Genomic DNA, 19,553 nt, shown 5'->3' on the forward strand with positions numbered 1-19,553 from the left:
GATGTGATCGGTCACAATGCTTGTGTGCAAGTACAAAACAGAAAGAAATAAAGCTGAGCGATATGATTCAATCTGCTACGGCATTATACCTTGAGTGTGTACAGATCAGAAGTGGAGTTAAGAGACTGTGGAGACAACTATGAAGGACAGTGCAGAGAATATAAGCATAATGACTAAGTGAATGAGAATGTCGCTTTAATTTAAGGCAAGTCCTTTAATCAGTGTTTGCGGATAAGTCTGGCAATGCAGATAGTTATAAACCATCTGCAACCAACTTCCTTAAAGATAATACAGTGATGCATTCCTGCTGGCTTTGTGTGAATATATGTGTTGTTCTATGGCTGCTTTCTCTCTGATTCAAGACAAGAAAACCAGGCCGCAACAGGGCTAGAAACTTAAAGCAAAGACGTAATAAATAGATGGGAGGTGAAGCATGTGTGGGTGCGGAGGCTTTTGACCCTCTGGTTGTCAACACTCAGGAGCATGCACTACACATGACTGCACTCAACTGCGCTCCTTTAGATCTTCAAGGGCTGTCTTTTAGTTTCATTTTAACAGAAGAAATGACTCTCTCTGAAAGTTAAACCATGGAAAAACACAGCTGCTTTTAATGTGCTGCCACCATAGCGCTGACTCATGGGCTGCGCACGAGCACGTACGTATTGATGCTCGATTCGGTTTTGGCAACATTTCGGGACATTTTTTCTCCACCTGTTTACATTCTAAAAAGTGAAGCGCATTTGAATTCACTCAGACTAACAGGTCTGGCCAAATCCCCATCTGCAAAGGATGCGAAGCAGACAAAAAATAATAAGTTGAGGTGAGGATAAGCTGAGGTCTTTAACCAAAGGTTGGGGTTGCTACTGATAGGTGGGGAAGACCTTGGAAGGCCAGAGGTGAACCAGACTTACAATTCTGATTTGTTAGATAACTGTCACATGAGCAGACACCTGATTTCAATTGCCTTTATTTCCAGAGAACAACAGGACAGAAAACAGGACAAAAAACATCTGCCTCAATGTGCTTTTACTGTATTTACCAGGCCAATTCCTATTGAATTTGGATATGTTCTTTGAATTGTGTGTGTGTGTGTGTGTGTGTGTGTGTGTGTGGAAACCAACTTCCAGCCAGCTTATTTAATAGTTTCAAGGTCCACCTGCTGAAGGAGCCGTGGGCGAAATGGATGTCTGCTGTGCTGCTTTTTTTTGGTCTGTATTTTCATCGTTTCTCATCTACTGTGCTATCAAGTCTGTACTATATTTTAGCCAGACCTGCATGAATAATGGAAGCATGGGATGGACTTCTCTGAGTGAAATGCGACACAAATACAATCTTCCTCCTTTGTATATTAAGCAAGGGAAAAACTGGCACTGTAGTCACACAGGATCTAACTAGGCAAACATATATCACTATCGAAAGATTCATTACGAGCAATGATTAAATTTTTATTTCAAAATACATTTTCTGAAGAGTGGATCAGGTCTGTGTTTTTTGCTGCGTGAAATTCCCACAGTAGCAAACAGCACTACCAAAAGTAGAAGATTCAGCTTGAAAAAATCATGAGTTGTTTGACAGGTTGCTGTGTAGCCACAGGTGGTGCACGGTGTTTTCTTCCAGCCTTGCCACATGAGCTAATGAAATCTGCAGGGAATATTCACCTTTTGTGGCCTCCAGGTATAAAACACCCTGAAAATTTATAACACACACTCATACACATTCACATACACATACTCTGCCCTGTTGCAGTCTGAGGCAACTTTTTCTGCCATTGTATTATGTATAATGTGTAGAGAACTGAACTGTATGTACTCTAGCCTGTGCAGATCACACTGTGCTTTATAAATGTACCGGGACGAAGCTGCATGCTGTCGAGGTGTACTCACGGTGCAGGCTGAGGGAGATGTTGATGACTCTCTCCTCTGTGAAGCTCTTCAGATTGGGAATCTTGGCACATTTGAGGTGTGTGGATGCAGGGGCGTCTCCTACGTGGATCCAGCAGACAGTCTCCTGGGCGTAGAGGAAGTCCATAGCTGTGGTTTGCTTGGTGCTGGTGGACAGCAGGCTGTGGACCGTGGTGCCGCTCAGGGAGGTGGCTTGGATGTTCTGGGAGTTGGCGATCAGCAGGACAGGCAGACGGTCTACTGGCACTGGAACGTGACAGGAATGGTTTACAGGAGGAACATGAACAGAACATCCACACATTCAATCTTGCTGCTGTCTGCTGGTACTTACCATTCTTGGCCTTGCATGAGCGGTTGTCTGGCTGGGGCAAGTAGCCTTCCACACAGGAGCAGGTGTAGGAGCCTTCAGTGTTGGTACAGGTCTGACTGCAGGTCCCATACAAACTACACTCATCAAAATCTGAACCACAGAAACCACAGATGGTCTTATTAGGGTATGGCACATAACAAATTATAGTTCAGAAATTGGTAGGAACAGCAAACACAATAAAAACATATGCACAGATGGGGCATAAAACACTGATTTAGCTTTAAAAGCTAACAATTCTGCATCTCCTGCTCAGTTTAGTTTTGCCAGACTGAGTTAGTGATTCATTACACTGTGATGTGTTTTGCAAAATAACCATGACATCAGTGAAGTTTACAAGTGTTGTTCATCAATGCCTGTGACTCTATAATTTCAGTGACTGTTAAGTTATGAATGTTTCTAAACAGGCTGGTGTGGGAAATGCTCCACACTCCCAGGGCCCCCTGAACTACCCACTGTGTGCTCTGCACTTGATTCAGCCTCGCCAAAACCTGAGTAAACACTGGTGCAGCTTTGGACTCCAGCATTGATGTGGAGTTACCGGACAAGTCGTCTGACTCACAGGATGAAGACTTTTCAATAAGCCGGCCATTGGCAGCTTATTTCAGACAGAATTTTCCTCCCCTTGTGCTATCTGGATGAAACTGTTTTTAAAATCCCTGTCATTACATTAAACTAGTTTTGCGTAGCTTGACCTAGCTCCACAAACTGTTTTAGAGCTGTGTGTGAAACAACAATAAAAATCTCTGAGGTAGCAACCTAACTTACACATTAAAACTTTTAATGCTCTATTTGGGGTTTTCTTTTGCAAATGTTTGACCTAAACAACTTCCATCCCAACGCTATTTTGCAGAAGCACCATCGCTGCATCCTGGGCTTAGCGCTGCCCAAGACAATGTAATTGGTTTAAACCAGGGGTCCTTGTTGTTTTCCAGGCCAAGGACCCCTTTGCTGACAGAGGCACAGAGCAGGGACACCCTCCATATAAAATTCAGTTGTACTTGAAAATTTTCTGGATATTTTTAGGTCTTCTCTTGTTTGCCTTTGCCTTTAGCTGCTAAGTTAGCAGGAGCTGTAGCAAAGCTAGGTGCATTAGCCTCAACCTCTGTACTTTTACTAGTGGTTTCTGAGGTGGATGGTATTTCAGAGTCTCTTGCTTGAAAAGTTACAAAACGATCCATTGTAGCTCACAAGAATGTCTGTACACTTGTAATAATAATAATACAGCTAATTGGCCAATATGTTCCAATAGTATATAACTGTTAGCTAGCTAGTTCACCTCGCAAAAAACCCAAACAAAAAAACAGGTGGTGCACAGTGATTTAACATTAGGTAACTCACATTGCACAAGAGAATTCATGGGATTGAAAGAATGTTTTGTACTGTATATTAACTTTTTGTTTGTTTGTTTTTACATGAATAGGTCTCTGAGGACCCCCTAGGGGTTTCTGTCCCCCTGTTAAAGACCCAGGGTTTAAAGAAATACAAACAACCCACAGCACTTTTTCCCCTAGTGTGGAATCATGATGGGTTCAGCCAGATCTTTCTCCAGCACTGGCACAGCACTAGAAATAAGTGTGGGAATAGGTCTGACTATGCAAAACTACAGGAAAAGATTACTACGTAAGCATCTGTTTGTTGTTGTTCTCATCCTGTCATTGCCGGCTCTTTAACACTTCATCCAGGAATAAAAAAACAAACATCAACTATTCTTCCCGACTTATTGATTTAACACTTGCGACGCATACTGAGGGTGGCCATTGCTTACAGAAACTCACCTTTGCATGTCTTTCCATCTGCGCTGATCTCATAACCACTCTTACAGTAACAAGCAGGCCCTCCTGGAGTCACTGCACAGCTCTCCTGACAACCCATGAGGGAGCAGTTGGATATAAACTCTGGAGGGAGACAAAGGAAGGGAGGGGGACAGAAGACAAGAGTGAGTGTCAGAATAATGTGTGTAGCAAGAACGGGAGACGACTGACACTGTATAAAGGAGTGACTTAAGACATAAGGTGTTTATTCATGTTTCTTTCTTGTTACAGACATTGTTATCGGGCTAAAAACACTGCATCAGTGGTTCCAATAGGAGCTGGATTTGTGTATAATTCTTCAATAATCCTCTAAACATACCACTTTAAACCCACAGATTATACTGTGATCACTCATTTCATTCATCCTGCAGGGTACTATCTGGCAGAAGACACAGAGACAGGCATGCCTGACAGGAGCAGGTGCTTCTGAAGCTGCCATTGTACAATTCCTGGGGAAAATTTACAGCTCAGCAGGGTGGTAAAGTGCGTTAATACTTGATGTGTGTCTGGCTAAATAGTTGAACTATACTCTCTGCAGCCTCCTCTTGACAATAAGGTGAATATAAATAGTAAGTGAAAAACATTCAGAGTCAGTTCAGTTAACCATCAACAAGATGTGATCTACAGTGAGTGGGATTGGATGCAGTGTGACTTTCAAAAATGAAGAGATTCTCAGATACAGTTTCTAGATCTGTCCCTGAAAACAACAACAAAAAAAACATATATCTACTGAAACAGAATGTGTCACCGGTGAAAATGAAGGCTTCTGATTGGAAAATTCATTTGAGTCGACAAATGGATCATATGTGAACAACAGCTCAGTGCAAAAACAGTACAGATAGAGAATAACAAAATCAAGAGTGCTAGAATTAACTAGAAAGGTACACTCAGTAAAGTGCATGCCTTGAGCACACAGTCATACATATGCACAGAAAACATTAGGCTGATAGGCCCAGTAGCATGCAAGATTTGCCACGACAGACAAATACACACACACACCCGAACGCATGATCCCGGGGCTTACCTCAGGCGGAGATATTAATAACACAGCTATTCTTTGCAGAACACAGTGCTGCTATTGTGCAAACACCATTCTAATACTATAACAGTCTTAACTAAAAAATGGCAGAGATGGCAAGTTCATAAGGCACAGAGGTGCCTGGAGCTATCAAATTATTTTATGAATAACAAATGCATCCATCGAGATCATTGACAGCAACCAGGCTCCTCATGTGTGGAGCTCCCTACCTGAGATCCTCAGGCAAACTCAGTATCCTTTTCCCTATTCTCTATCTCATGACTGTTCTTCATTCCTGATGGTATTTGTTTGAATTGCTTAAATTATTTTGTCTAGTTTTATGTCTTGTGTTTTGGATTTTATTAACTTGTATTATTTGTCTTTAGCATAAAGCACTGCATGGTCCTTGGGGGAAAAAAAAGAATTCAGGTTACCCATATAGTTCAGGACTGTAAATTGAATGTATATGCATGATAAAATTCAACTGCCGAAATGTGTAGTTGTGGATTCAATTTACTTCTAAATCCAAAAAGCCCATCTCAGTAAATTGATTTTTCAGTTCCTAGATGTCTTCAGCTCATCTCAGATGTAATAACAATAGTAATATTTAACACTGTGGTTATTGCTGTACCAATCGTTATATCAACTGATATTGTTGTTCCATTATGATTGTACTTGCAATTGCTTTTCACTTTTACATTTCAATCATTACAATACGACTTCCTCTTGGTTGAATGTGGAATGTTCCTATAAGTAAAACAAATAAATGCTTCGGCCCTGCACTCACAATCAATGCCCCTCTGCTAACCCAGACCATCTCCAAGGCTACACACACATCAAATATAGAAGAGCACAAACACAACATGCTACAGTCACACCTTCCAGTCAGCTGACCGACGCATAATGGAATTTCTGCAGCGTTTTCAACAGTGCGCTGCACATCCTGTGAGCTATAAATCAAGACACAGTGAGTCATAGTCAAACAGACACAGTCATATCAAACCACGCTGAGATCTATCAGTCACCAGTGATTCACTTCACCCAGAAAACACTGGCAGACAATTCACACTAAGACAACACCTCCGGAGCAAGAATCTCAAAAAACTTTTGAGATTAAAGAAACAAAAGCCCACAGTTTTGGTGCAATACTGTGCTGCTGCGCATATTGTATTTCTGCACTAAATGGATTTCCTAAATCAATAATAAAGTTTATCTTGAACCCGAACAGCCCCAACTGCTGAGCAAGAAAAAGCTAAACATCACAAATCAGCATTTTTCTATACAGTTTCCAGCTATTTTTCCCGACTGTTAAGTGTTCTGCTCTGTATGAGACTAAACACCAGATGAGTTACTCCATATAACCAGTGCCCTGCTGCCAATCCTCATACAGTGCATGAATATTATAGACAAGCACACAAGTCTTCCTGCTGCACTGCAGAAGCCTGCTGGGACAACCACAGTTCAAATTACAGACATGCCCAGAATTTTCCAAAACAAGTCTGAGCACCGAACAACTGAGATGTGTTTAGAAAACCAACATGGGCAACAATGTAAACAACCAACCGTGACACATACCGCAAAATATTTATTTTGAGCAAATAAAAGCTCAGTAAATTGCTCTGTTTTGGTTCAGAATGCAAACCACTCATATCAATCTGATGACCCCTGACTGGAAAACACAACCCTTTAGGAGACAAAAGATGTCAACCAGAGATATTTATGCTACAGACGCAAATACACACAAAAACCCCAACCCTTTAATTGAATTCTGACCTTACAGTCACAGACCCCATGGTTGTCCCCAGAAAGCTGGTGCCCCCCCACATATGGGCAGATATGTATGGTGGATATGAAAGACACACAAACACAGGAGTCCATTCTCACTTTAAAGTCCAGCCAGTCTGAAAGTGCAGGACAATTTGATGTCCTTTTCTTCTTCACCTGCAAGATCATCTGAGACCAGCCACCCGGACAGCTGATGCATCAATTAATTTGAACAACCGGATCATTTCTGCCCAATATGTCAGAAACCATGCCAGGGATGCTCAAAGGATGGTCTCAGATGATCTTGCAGGTGAGGACGTTGGATGTGGAAGTCCTAGGCTGGTGTGCAGTTGTAAGGATGGTTGGATGTACTGCCAAATTCACCAAAATGTTATCGCAGACAGCTTACGGAGCCTGGGTTTCTTGAAGGTGGCAGTGCTGTTTGGGCTGAAAAAGCCATGTGTAAGTAAGGTAAAGGAGGTTATTGGGTTGGTGTGGGGAGCAGTGAGACCTGGCATTAGGGGAGCGTCTCTGGGACGCCAGAGATCACTGTCTAGCCTCCTGGAGGTGTCGTGGGACCAACTAGATGAAACACTGGTGAAAGGAGCCTCCCACCTGATGACCCCAAAGACATGTTAGTTATCACTGCTCACTGGTCTGTATAGTTAAGCCTTGCCATAATAGCTAATCATAGGGCTTAGAAGGTTATTCACTGAGTGCTGATCATTTCTCTAGAGCACAAACTTCTTGTGTTTATTTGAATGGTAATGAAATGAGCATTCACTCCATGGGCAACATTTCTAGTGGACATTCCTGCAGTCAGCATGCCAATGGCACACTCCTGCAAAACCTGACCATCCCAAGTAAAGGTACACCTGTTTAGTAAGGATACTGTTTAATCAGCGTCTTGATACGCCATACAGCTCTCAACACATCAGTGAACAAAATTGTGCAAATGTGCTTAGAAAAAGTATCAGATCTTTTACTTCAACTCATAAAAAATGAGACTAGTGTTGCATTTATGCTTTTATTCAGCATATTAGTTATGCAGCAGTAATGCCTGCTGGCTATTCTTACATTTATTTGACCTTTGTTAGGATTTGGACACAAATTAGCTTGATGGACAGTATTTGGCTTTCCATCGTCAGTCGAGTTTCTCTGCTAACCTTTTGACAGACATGACTCCCAAATACAGGAACTCCTCAGTTCCCTTTAGACCTTCACCATTTCCTGTAATAATCCATCTATTCAGTGAATACATTAAAGTCTTTTGCACAATCAAGTTCTATTTTCTTTCGATGTGGTCAACTTGGATCAGCACATTCTTGTAGAGGCCATTACATTCTTAAGGCTCATCATAAATGTGCTTCCTAGTTTCAGGTTCCGAAATGACAACTTCCCCATTCGAGTGTTAAAAAAATGAGTTTATCCGGGTACGGGATGTCAAACACACAGTTGATTTTGTTTCCATAGAGCAAACAGAATTGTGGCAACAAAAAACACAACACAGTATTTTCACACTGATGTGGTAAATGAATCTGTTACTGTGACTTCAGTGTGAAGATTTCAGAGGTGAGGACTGTAAGATAAGAAAGCGTCAAATAGAACAACAGACTTCCTACTCCCATTTCTTTCACACAGACAGGATGTACTAGCATGAGAATTGTGTTATTAACCTGAGCACTCTTTTATATGCATATTGCATAGCCCAAAAATATGTCTGTGTGTGTGACAGTGATACCTCTGCAGTGTGGTCCCTCATCCCAGCCGTCAGTACAGTCTGGAGCGCCGTTGCACAGCTTGCTCATGTGGATGCAGAGCTCGGTTCCTCCACACTGGTACTCATTGGGAGGGCAACGTGATACAGTGCTGTGTGGACCTGAGGAAGACACATGCAATTATGGTTGACTGAAAAAGTAAGGACAGTAAGAAGTATAATAACTCTCTGTAAAATGAAAAAATGTCTATTTTATTTCATGAAACCCTCAGGAACATCAACGATACAGATGAAACGAATATTTCATCTTTTAAATAGAAGTGGCAACTTTTCTGGTTCTGCTATTGTTTCCCATTAATTGATGATTTAGTTATCTATTCATTTTACTCATGCTGTTTGATCTGGGCATAATTGTATGCAGTGCATCAATCTAATTAGAGACTACAGATAATCCAACATATCTTTCCTGCAACATGGCCACATATATTGAGTCAACTGCAATAGGAAGATATTAGACATCCTGTAATATTGTGGGTGACATTATTGGTTCAAATCATAGACTGTATAAAAATAATGGATATAGCCACAGGGATGTCACCCATTGGTTTGTGGACTCCCGTTTTGAAGCATCAAGTTTGGCATTTTGGCTGTCTCCATCTTGGATATTTGGAGCCAGAAGTGACCCAAGGTGACCATATTTGGACAAATTTAAACCAGTTATATAAAAATGCATCACTGTGCAGCTGTTATGAACGTGGAAATTAACTATAGAGACCAAAACTGTTTTTTGTACCAGGCTGTAAATATGTTTATTTCTGCTGTACAGTTGGGCATTTCATCATGAGTCTCTATGGGGACTGAGTCACTTCTAGAGCCAGGTTCAAGTGTCTATTCAAGGAGCTGCAGTTTTCCGCACTTTCCATTGGCTTAATTTATTTAGCCCCGGAACTTGCCGCTTAGTTCAAGTCAAATAAATCTGAGCCAAATAAAGTCTCTCTCAGTTGCATTATTAAACTGTCATTTGATGTATTTTGAATGTGCAGTGCACTAGATTAAAGTTGTAAAGTATGTCAAAGTAAAAGATGCAAAACTGGGTCTGTGTATGCCTCTGTCAACTAAAGTCATTGAAGGTATACAATGCAGAATTTTCCTAAAAACAATGTATAGACTCATACAAACATAAACGTAAAACAGTAACTTACAATCCCTGTATGGTATACTGCTGAAATTGTTTTCTCTGCTTATGTTTGCAACAAGAACCATTCTCAGCAGGCAGAAACAAAAGTGCAATGTCATGCCAAAACAGATACCGAAATTGCACTGTACTACCTTATCTGTGAACACAGCTCCAGCTGTGCCACTCCACACACTCCGTTACAAACTGGGTTGTTTGAAGCCATGACGGCACATATAGTACAACACCATGTATTTCCTAAGACTGATCCTACCCTGGGATCTTTGTCATATGCCTTCTCCCTTTGTCTCTTTCATCCATTTTGTGTCAAATGTAAACCGTTCAGTAAAGCCGAAATGCTTTCAAATCAATCTTTATAAAACACTGCCCTTTCATCCTGCCAGTGGGCGACAAAGTTTCTGAACTGTGTGTGTCTGACAATATATTTGTCAGACTGGAGCAACACTGAAATATTTTTCTACCATCTTCCCCAGTGAGTGCACATCAAGCTATCTGTTCCTTCATATCTGTGGATGGCACCACTGTGGTGGGTGTCATCACAAACCATTACACACCCAGATACAAGTCAGAAGTAACCTGCAGCAAACAATCTGGCTATGAATAAACTAAAAACAGATCCTCCAAAGATTCCTCATGCTCACCTTATTGAAAATCAGTGGGCCAACTTCATCTAGGGATGCTCAATGTCATACAGAATACTTCACCCCTCAAAATACCATTTATATCTGAGTTACTCATGTGTGAAGAGAATTTTTTTTCCCGTATGCCTTCACGGTGAATGAAGAATCCAAAAAGTGAGAAAATTCTTGATGAATTGATGCCATCATTTAACTACAGCGAAAAAAAAGAAGAAAAAAAGGACATCCATTCATCTAGACTCCATTGACCAAAACAGTATTTTTACTTTGCTGACCATGGGAGCGTCTGGTCTACCGCTGCCTCAGTTGATAGTTTGTTTGTGTTATTGTTTAACTTTGGTGAATCCAAAATAACCCTTTAAAACAACAAAGTTACACAATAACACAAACTAACTAATTAAACAAGGCAGTGGTAGACCAGCAGCTCCTGTGTTCAGCAAAGTAAAAATAATGTTTTTGCCAATGGAGCCTGGTTTTGAAGAGAGCAGAGGTTTTACTTTCTGTTAAGTTCCCTGTTTTGGAAGTACTAAGCATACCACTGGATAAATGAGAATTAGATTATAGCGCACAGGTTGTGGGAGGGATTGTAAATTGATTTTTTGGTATTGTTGCCAAATGTGGACCCCTTTTACTTAAATTCATCAAGAATTTCCTCTGTTTGTGGATTCTTCCACTTCCACTTGCTAACTGAAGTCATAATGAGACAATATACGTCAGGATCTGTGTGACTCAGCAGAGTGATTGATCAATCATGCTGAGCTTGCGCTTTGCAGTAATTAATCAGAGCTCACTGCCGTAATGTCAGGAAAAAGTGAAGATTTTGTAAATATTCACAAGTTGGGAAACTTGTACAACATCTGCAAGAATATTTTGGAAACTTCCTTAATAACCTGTCTCTGTAGGAACATCACAAAGGCAAATTCATTTCAATGTACCAGACAAAGTTCTGATGCTAAAATGATTTGTTCAAGAAAGCAGGCTATTTGTGTGCATCTGTTTGCCTTATTTCCTAACGCTAGCTGTTTTGTTCATTTACCTTGTTTCCCAACACTTCAGCCTTCCCCTTCTCATCCATCATGGATTTACATTCATCTTTTCCTCTTGCCAACTGAGCAGGCTAAACCACAAGGCAGACACTCAAAGTACCATTGTGGCAGCAAAAGATAGCCACTAGAGAAAACTAGCAGGAATTACAAACACACCATTATCCTAGTTGGAACTGGCCAAATGACTACCCTCCCTACATCTACAGCATACACACATCCATTTCAGAGGCACAACACCAACAATAAGCATGCCAATGTAGTGGCATGCAGGCCTGGTATAGTAGTATCTGCTGTGAGAGGATTTTAGAATCCCTGGGAAAGAAAACATCTTGAGTTGGTCTAAAACTGCTCCCCCTAAGACACTAAATGTATGCGGCTTTAACTCAATAGAGGAGTGAATGTACTGCTAAAGTCACTGGACAATCTGCGAGGGCCTTTCTACTTAATGGTCTTATTACTGAACTCTTTTTCTTGGATGAGGTTCCCTGCCTTGTGACTCTGACCAGTCTTGCATCCACAAAAAGACTAATGACTCAGCACAACTTCTGTCCTAAAGTTAAACTAGTCCGTGTGTTGCCAGCAACTCTGCACTGTATGTCCAAACTGCTGTCATCACTTTCCAAGTCGATGGGCTGTGAGCTGACTGACAAACTATGTACCCATCAATCATTACAACAAAAGCATACAGCTACTCCGGTCCAATAAACTGCTTATCATCCGTCTAAATCTCACTTATTAAATATTGTATCTTGTGCCTTTATTTCATATACAAAGCAAAATGTATAAATTATAGTTTCTGTTTTCACTGGGAATTATGTTCTCAAATTATTTCTTGGCAACCAGTTGCCTGGCAACCTAGCAATGAGAGCAAGACTTGAGGAAGTCCCTGCACTGATGGTTTAAATGGCCAGTGGATTAAAGACATAGTATGCAGGGTTTTCCCAAAAGCAGCTGTTCTCATGCACTGTTTGTACATATACCTACGAAAGAAATACAGTGCTATTCATATATAGTCCTGTAATCATGAGCCAGGAATCTGTGTATAACCCATGTAATCTGGAAGGCTGTGATCAGGTGACCAATGCACTGTCAGGGTAAAGAAAAGTAAAGTAGTATAAAGAACAAAAGTCAGGGTTAGGGTTAGGGTAGACAGGCTGGGGTGGTGGATGGATCAAACAAACACAGGACTTTTTCCCAGGAGAAGTTATTTTAAAGGAATACTTCACCCAACAAATGACCATTTGTGTATCAATTACTCATCCCAGGTCACCTTGAATTTGTGAAGAAAACTTCACATACCTCCGCTGGACAAAGAATCCAACAACAACAAACATTGTTTATTAATTGAGCTAAATGCGGACCACATTTAACAACACCAAAACCTTACCTAAACATCTGTATCCAGCTACATGCTAGGTTCTTCCAAAACATGATGCATTGCCTTGCCTACAGCCCTTTCTGACCACAACTAAAGGTGAAAAATTTCACTCTTAGTCCCAGTCAGAAAGGGCTAAAGGCAAAGCAATGCAACCTGTTTTGGATGCACTGAGCATGAGACTAGATACCTAAAACTTCGATTATACTAGATGAGTTGTGTGAGAGTTTCTAAACAGATGTTTTGATATAGTTTTGCTATTGTTAAACCTGGTTTACATCAGTGAATCAACAAAGTTTGCCATTTTTGGATTTTTCGTTCATCAAATGCATGCCAGAAAAAGTTTTTTTTCCCCACAAATTTAAGGTGCTATTGCATGATTATTTGATACATTAATGGTCATTTTGTGGGATGTAATCACCATGTTTGTTTTCCTAAACCTTACCTTACCTACATATAACTATACTTTCCTAAACGTAACCTATGTAACTCTACATTAAGGAAGTGATGTAATGACGCCATTCATGCGATGCTAATTCATTAGATATTATACAAACCAGTGTATGGAGATACATTGCTGTATGTGGCGGTGTATCTATCTGCAGAGACCCTGCCCTCTGCCTGTATTTTCTTATTTTCTTCTTATTTGGCTGTGTACAGGGCATTCCTGGGTGTGTAACCCCCAGCCAAAACTAGAGCGCAGGTGAAGTCAGGATTTTATAAAAACCAGGTGCCAGACTGTAGCACTCATCCAAGAGGAAGCTACGAAAATTTCAGACATAGCAGCGGGAAAATGCAAATATAGTGAGGGGAAACGCCAAGTAGACAAAGCTCATTCTAAAACAAGTGTGAATCTGGGGTTGGTTTTCACTTGAACTGTCGCTGGCAAGCACTGAAGGAGAGAATGGGTATTAAGAACGACACAGAGTTGGCCTGTTTTCTGTTGGGCAGGTAGGTGCGGGTGGTTAGCTCAGTGAGCTTGCTAAACTATCTACTTTTCCATTACAACAAATGTAGCATTCCTATAATAGTAACTTGCAGTGAACCGATTGTAGGGAGGAGGGGCCAAGTTTTAAAGTTGTGTTAACAAACAGTAAGTGACAATTCCTGCATAGTAAACCTTTAAACATGATACATACAACATATTCATTAGTGAGCTTTAGAGGTGACAGTAGAACTTTAGAGAGAACCAGTCTGGCTGTTTCCCCCTGCTTTCAGTCTTTATGTTGCTATGCTAAGCTAATGAGCTGCAAGCTCTAGTTTCCTCTTTAACAAACAAAAATAAAGTGGTGTTGATCTTTTCATTTAACTCTCAGCAAGAAAGTGAAAATTTCTTTCTTCTTATTACTGAAAAGTAGATAAAACTGCAAGCAAAATGCATGAACTTCTTCCTTCCTTCCTTTGATACATCAACTTTATATGAAACCAATCACTCCTATACAGGGCTCATCTTTCACAACCCATGTGGAAAGTCAAACTGTTCCTCCTCCTTACTCTCTCTCTCTCCATCTTTATCTCCTCCCATTATTTTTCCTCCAACATCTGTTGACCCATTTACAGTAAGTGTATAAGAGGGAGGGCAGTGTGTGGAAAACGAACACAGTTGAGAAACAAAGAGAAAGGAAGAGAAAGTGAGAGAGCAGACAGAGAGTGGAACACCTCATCCACAGGAAGTGGACAGAGCCCCACAAGGCTTCATTCTTGAGCGAGCTGGCAGCGGTCGGCGGGGCCGCGGTGGAAAAGGCATCGCTAATTTGAATTAAACAGGGTCTTTTATTCAACATTCCTCTACTGTGAGCGAGCCAGGTTAAGCAGGCCCAAACCTTTTTTTTTTCTTTGAGAAGTTTCTATTTGCTCTGTTTCTCTACACAGCTCATTGAATAGTTCAGTGAAAGATCTACACAGCCTGGCTGGTACAGCTTCAACTATTCTGTTCTGTAGCTCAATTAGGGCACCCAAGGAAAAGGAAAATCATCCTGGTGTTCCCATCATCGACCCATACAGGCTTTCCTTGTGACAGAGCCTGTGGGTGAAAACTGAGGCTGGAGATTTGACTGTTCTTTTCCTATGGAGAATGACAGATCGTTCCAAGGCTTCACTTCTCTCCTACAGACGTCATAGAGACATAAGCAGATACCAGGACACATTTCACTTCTTCCGCTGCTCACCGCTCCCTCAAGGGATGGGTCAAATGCGGAGAACAAATTTCACACATTCAGGTGTGTGACAATCAGTGGAACTTTACCTTTACCTTTACAAACACACGCCAACAGCTTTAGCCTTTATCAAAATTGCAGTGCAATACCTATAAAGAAACAATATTAAAGGGTCACTTCTGTATTTTTCAAGCTTGACCCCATTTCCCCATGTTTTTGTGTGCAAGTTAATAATGGAGACAACAATTTCTGAAATTGGGCCAGTATTGAAAGAGCACTGCATTCCTGCGAGCAATTGTGCACCGTCAATTTACTACCATTAAAAGTGTTTGTTATTGCTACGGACAGTCTGGCAACATGAGAATTCCCTCAGAGAAATGAAATGTTTTCCTGTGTCTTTCGCTGCTCTGTTTATTATTGTGACCAAGTCTCCTTCAAGGAGAGGTGCCGCTCTGAAATCTCACAAGAGGTGCCTAACTCTTAATAACAGAAATGTTAGTGAGAGATGGACAGAGTAGTGCCAAGAAGAGTGTGTTGTGTTGGAGTTCAGATAGTATAGCTTAGTGTTATCTAGTCTCTATATACAGACTCTACATACAGTGAATGTAGATTCTGTAGGCAAACCCTGGAGATCTTGCCTCCGGAAGAATAGCAGAAGAGCACTGGTTTCCGGTTGTAGGCTGTTTGTAGTCCACATGATATTGATCAATCACGTTTGAGCCGGCTGCAGTTGTTGCCAGGTTAAATGGTCCGCGCGGTGAACTAACGAGGCGGAACATAATTGGCATCACTGCAGACTCTGAATCCATCGCAATGGTTCAGCATATTTACTTATATATATACAGAAGTCGGAAACGGAAATTCGCCTCCTCCGCCCAAATCAAACCGGAATGCCAAAAAATCGGGGGTCTGCCCCCAGAGGCTGTATCACCGTCTGCCGGAAGTCAGACGCCAAATACAGCCAATAGGTTCCGAGAATGAGTGTCATCTAAAAGATTTGTAATGTCATGACTGAATATTTAGTTGATTACGAAAATGCAGAAGCATGAGCCAGACTTTGATGACAAAAACAGACTGTATCAGTGACAGGTAAGAAAAAGCGTTTCATTTCACCAATGAGTTCTCTCCATAATGTTGTCAGACACTTAAAATTTTAACCTGTCAGTAGAAAAAACAACCACTTTTAGTGGACGTAAATTGATGCCACTACAGCTGCAGCTGTCCCTCCCAATACTGGACTAGTTTCAAAAACTGCTGTCTCCATTAGTCACTTAGACCAGTGGTTCCCAACCTGGGGTTCCTGAACCCTATTAGGGGTCACCAAAGCTTCACGGAGGCCTTCTAAAACTTAGGGGATGTAAGACAGCTTAAAAAAATATACAGTAGGCCTATATCTCAGTATTTTATTCCTTTCTGTGAAGGAAACTGAATAAAGTTCATATTATTATTCAAGATATAAACTTAAAAACAATGTCACAGGGCACGATGAAGACCTGAACACAAGCTATATTCACAGAGCCTTCACTGTCTCCTAACAGCCTCCTACTGCAGTTTAAACAACCAAAGAGCTCACAGAACAATGGCTAAGTGTCAGGGAGAAGAAAACACTGAATCTGCCAAAAAAAGAAGTCTATTAAGTCTGTATAATTGTTCAATTTAAAAAAAAATGCATAAAATAGACAAAGAATGGTATAAAAAGTTCTTAAAAATATCAAGAACTCATCTCTGAAGCAACATTCGTGGGAAATAATCTGCTCAAAATTCATTCTGCAGCCACTGTGTTCAGTATCTGACTTAATTGCACTGATTTATCAGGTGTTCTGTGCTGTTATTGTTATACATTGAATATAATATGAAATATCCATAAAATATGTCACTTAGTCAGGGGTCATCATTTAACTCAATGATAGAAAATCCCCCTATGGGATAAAGGTTGGAAACCACTGACTTAGACACTAACACATTGAGAGATAGGGTCCAGGTTCTAAAAATACTGCAGTTCCCCTTTAACACCTGATGGATACTTTTCTGCAAGTCACCATCAGAGCCAAACAAAGCCTTGTTTCTCTAAGCATCTATCAAAACAACCTTGCGGCACGCTGGATTTCAGACACCTTGCACAAGTGGAGTCTTTAAGCCACTACACATAGAGGTAGATCACATGCACTTTTCCAGCGTGAGGGAATGAGGGCAGAGGGGGTGACGAAAGAAGTGGGGGGGGGGGGGCAAGAGAACTAAGGCCATTGTTTGGATCACACAAATCGGCTGTGGCTCCCTACAAAGCAGGCTGAGCCGCGGTGTTGTAAGAAGCGTCACGTGCGAAGCCTGATCTGAACTGTGGCATGGCCACCTGGAGGGAGAGCTGGGGTGATGGCGAAGGCCACAGGGACACGGTGCTGAGAGGGGAGCTAGCACTTTCTAGTTATGTGCTGTTTTCAGATTGATATTTTAGGACACATTTTCCCTACTGCGACCTTTTATACTTTTATAACTTGAATTTTTTCTCTTTCACAAGTAAAGTTTTTGCAGAATTATTGATCTTGATCTGTGTTCCCTCTGCAGTGGTAGCAAAGAGGCCCAGCTGACTGAGAGGGATTCTGGATCCAGGTCCAGATCAGGCTGTCCCCAAGCCCAAAGCTTGTTAGGCTGTGGGGATTTTCCATTCACTACTTCATGCTTCAGCTCTATATGCTTGTCAACACAATGCTTATTCACCCAATAACAAACACACAAACAATAACAAGACGCTGCCAGTGCTAAAACATAAAAGGGACTTTATGTGGGCCAGAATGAGGCCAACTGGGGAGAGCAACGATGCTACCCACTGCCTTGCGTTGCTTCTAAATACTGCAGATGCTTCAGCATATGAGACAATGGCAGAAACGCACATCCCGCTAACAAGCAAGATTAATTAAAAAATAATCCTGCTACTTTTCACAGACATCAACCATCCAGATACAGCTGAATAATTTAAAATGTTGATCCATAAATATACCTCATGAATAAATAGTGCTGCACCAGTTTACTGCCAGCAGCTCTTAATGACATACTAATACTGGGTTTCTCTGACCACTGATGACCATGTCCTCACAAACCGGCTGGCCCTCCCTGCGATGCTCTTGGCCCACTTGACACATTCTTGGCCACAGCAGCCGAAATCTTGACCAAGCAGCCCCGAGGCGCCCCTTGACCTCCCTCTTTCGTCTGCCCTGCCAAAGAAACGAAAAACTCCAAACAACTAGGACACAGCACCGAAAACAAGACGCGGCGACACCAGAGCTCGAGTCAGGGTAAGAGAGAGGACATGGTGGCTGCCATGGGAGTGTGTTATTCTGATGTTGCTACTCAACGCAGTCTTGTCAAAAAGATCACGGGCAGCAAAAGAGCAGGCACGGCAACAGCTAGCCGCAGAGCCCTGAGGGCAACAATACCCCTGTTTATTTCTGACAGCTATTCTATAAACACTTCACTCCGCAGGTGGAAAACAACACATTAACCTGCCACTCCAACCACACCTGTGGGTGCCTCACTAATACTAGAGTGTGTTTATTTTCAGCTCCCTTTGTCCAGGCAATCACGTCTCCGTTTAACAATGTTTTTGGACAAATTGATAGCGTAAATGCAGTTTATTCTAACAACCTCTGGCTTTCACCCTGGTGGCAGACTGCGTGCCCTCTCTGCACTCTGCACTTGCTGCTTGGATCTTTGCTCTCCCCGCTCACCCCCTTTTCCTTCCAAGATATCAACACCACATTTTCATTCCTTCCTGGGGGGGCTTCTGGGGTGGCTGGCAGGGCGACAAGCAAAGCAGGAAGGCTAAATCCAGCTCTTGAAAGCACAACAAACTGAGCCTTCTCCAAACACAGCGGCACCACTGCTCCTCAGGGTACAGAGACCACTAAGCAAACAGTTCTATCAGCAGAGTAAATTGCAAAATTCATACAGGACAACACCACCAGATACCCCAACCAAATAAATAGCTTGGGACTATATCGGTTATGAAAGAGGAAAAGTAAGCAAATACACACAAAGGAAATCAATGGTGGAATTGCAAGAGGTTATGTCATTCATTCACGCACAAGTATTTCCTTAAGCTTAAGCATAAAAGAGCAGATAATAAAAGTTCACACACAGACACTCCTTTTTGTCTCCCTTTCTTCTATTTTCTCTCACAAACACACACAGATGAAAGAAGAAAAATAGATCTGTTGCCCTCGGCATAAGGTTCTTAACTATATTCTCAGATTGAAAAGGCTCATTATTTGATTCATTCACCTCCTATTTCCTCACAGTGGACCCGAGGATTAACTTAAAACTATTAGCACTGTGCAAGTTTTTCTTGTAAAGAGCAGAGAGGGGGCCATACTGCTGCCCCACAACAACTAAATATCTGAAAGGCATTTAGTCTGTTTTGGCTTAGAGTTCTTACCCAGAAAGCAAGAGACTAACTTTAATCATCGCAAATTAAGCGCCGAGCCCCTCTCCAGACAGTCATTTTCATTTGTTGCGCAGAGAATTAGAAAACTAATTCAAAGGACAGACGACTAATTATCGCGCTGAAA

General features: G+C 41.5%; 1 protein-coding gene across 2 annotated transcripts in view; it reads right to left on the minus strand.

The window, feature by feature from the left end:
• Positions 1–19,553, minus strand: part of LOC117257198 (low-density lipoprotein receptor-related protein 1-like) — a 122,462-nt gene that overhangs the window by 72,960 nt on the left and 29,949 nt on the right. For both annotated transcript variants that reach the window (XM_033627191.2, XM_033627190.2), the window contains exons 3-6: positions 8,606–8,743; positions 4,047–4,166; positions 2,233–2,361; positions 1,884–2,147 (exon numbers count right to left, since the gene is read on the minus strand). In XM_033627191.2, coding sequence (XP_033483082.1) covers positions 1,884–2,147; positions 2,233–2,361; positions 4,047–4,166; positions 8,606–8,743 — 651 coding nt within the window. The remainder of the gene's footprint in view (positions 1–1,883; positions 2,148–2,232; positions 2,362–4,046; positions 4,167–8,605; positions 8,744–19,553) is intronic.

The sequence above is a fragment of the Epinephelus lanceolatus genome, chromosome 1 (assembly GCF_041903045.1).
Source record: "Epinephelus lanceolatus isolate andai-2023 chromosome 1, ASM4190304v1, whole genome shotgun sequence".
In the NCBI taxonomy this organism is placed as follows: Eukaryota; Metazoa; Chordata; class Actinopteri; order Perciformes; family Serranidae; genus Epinephelus; species Epinephelus lanceolatus.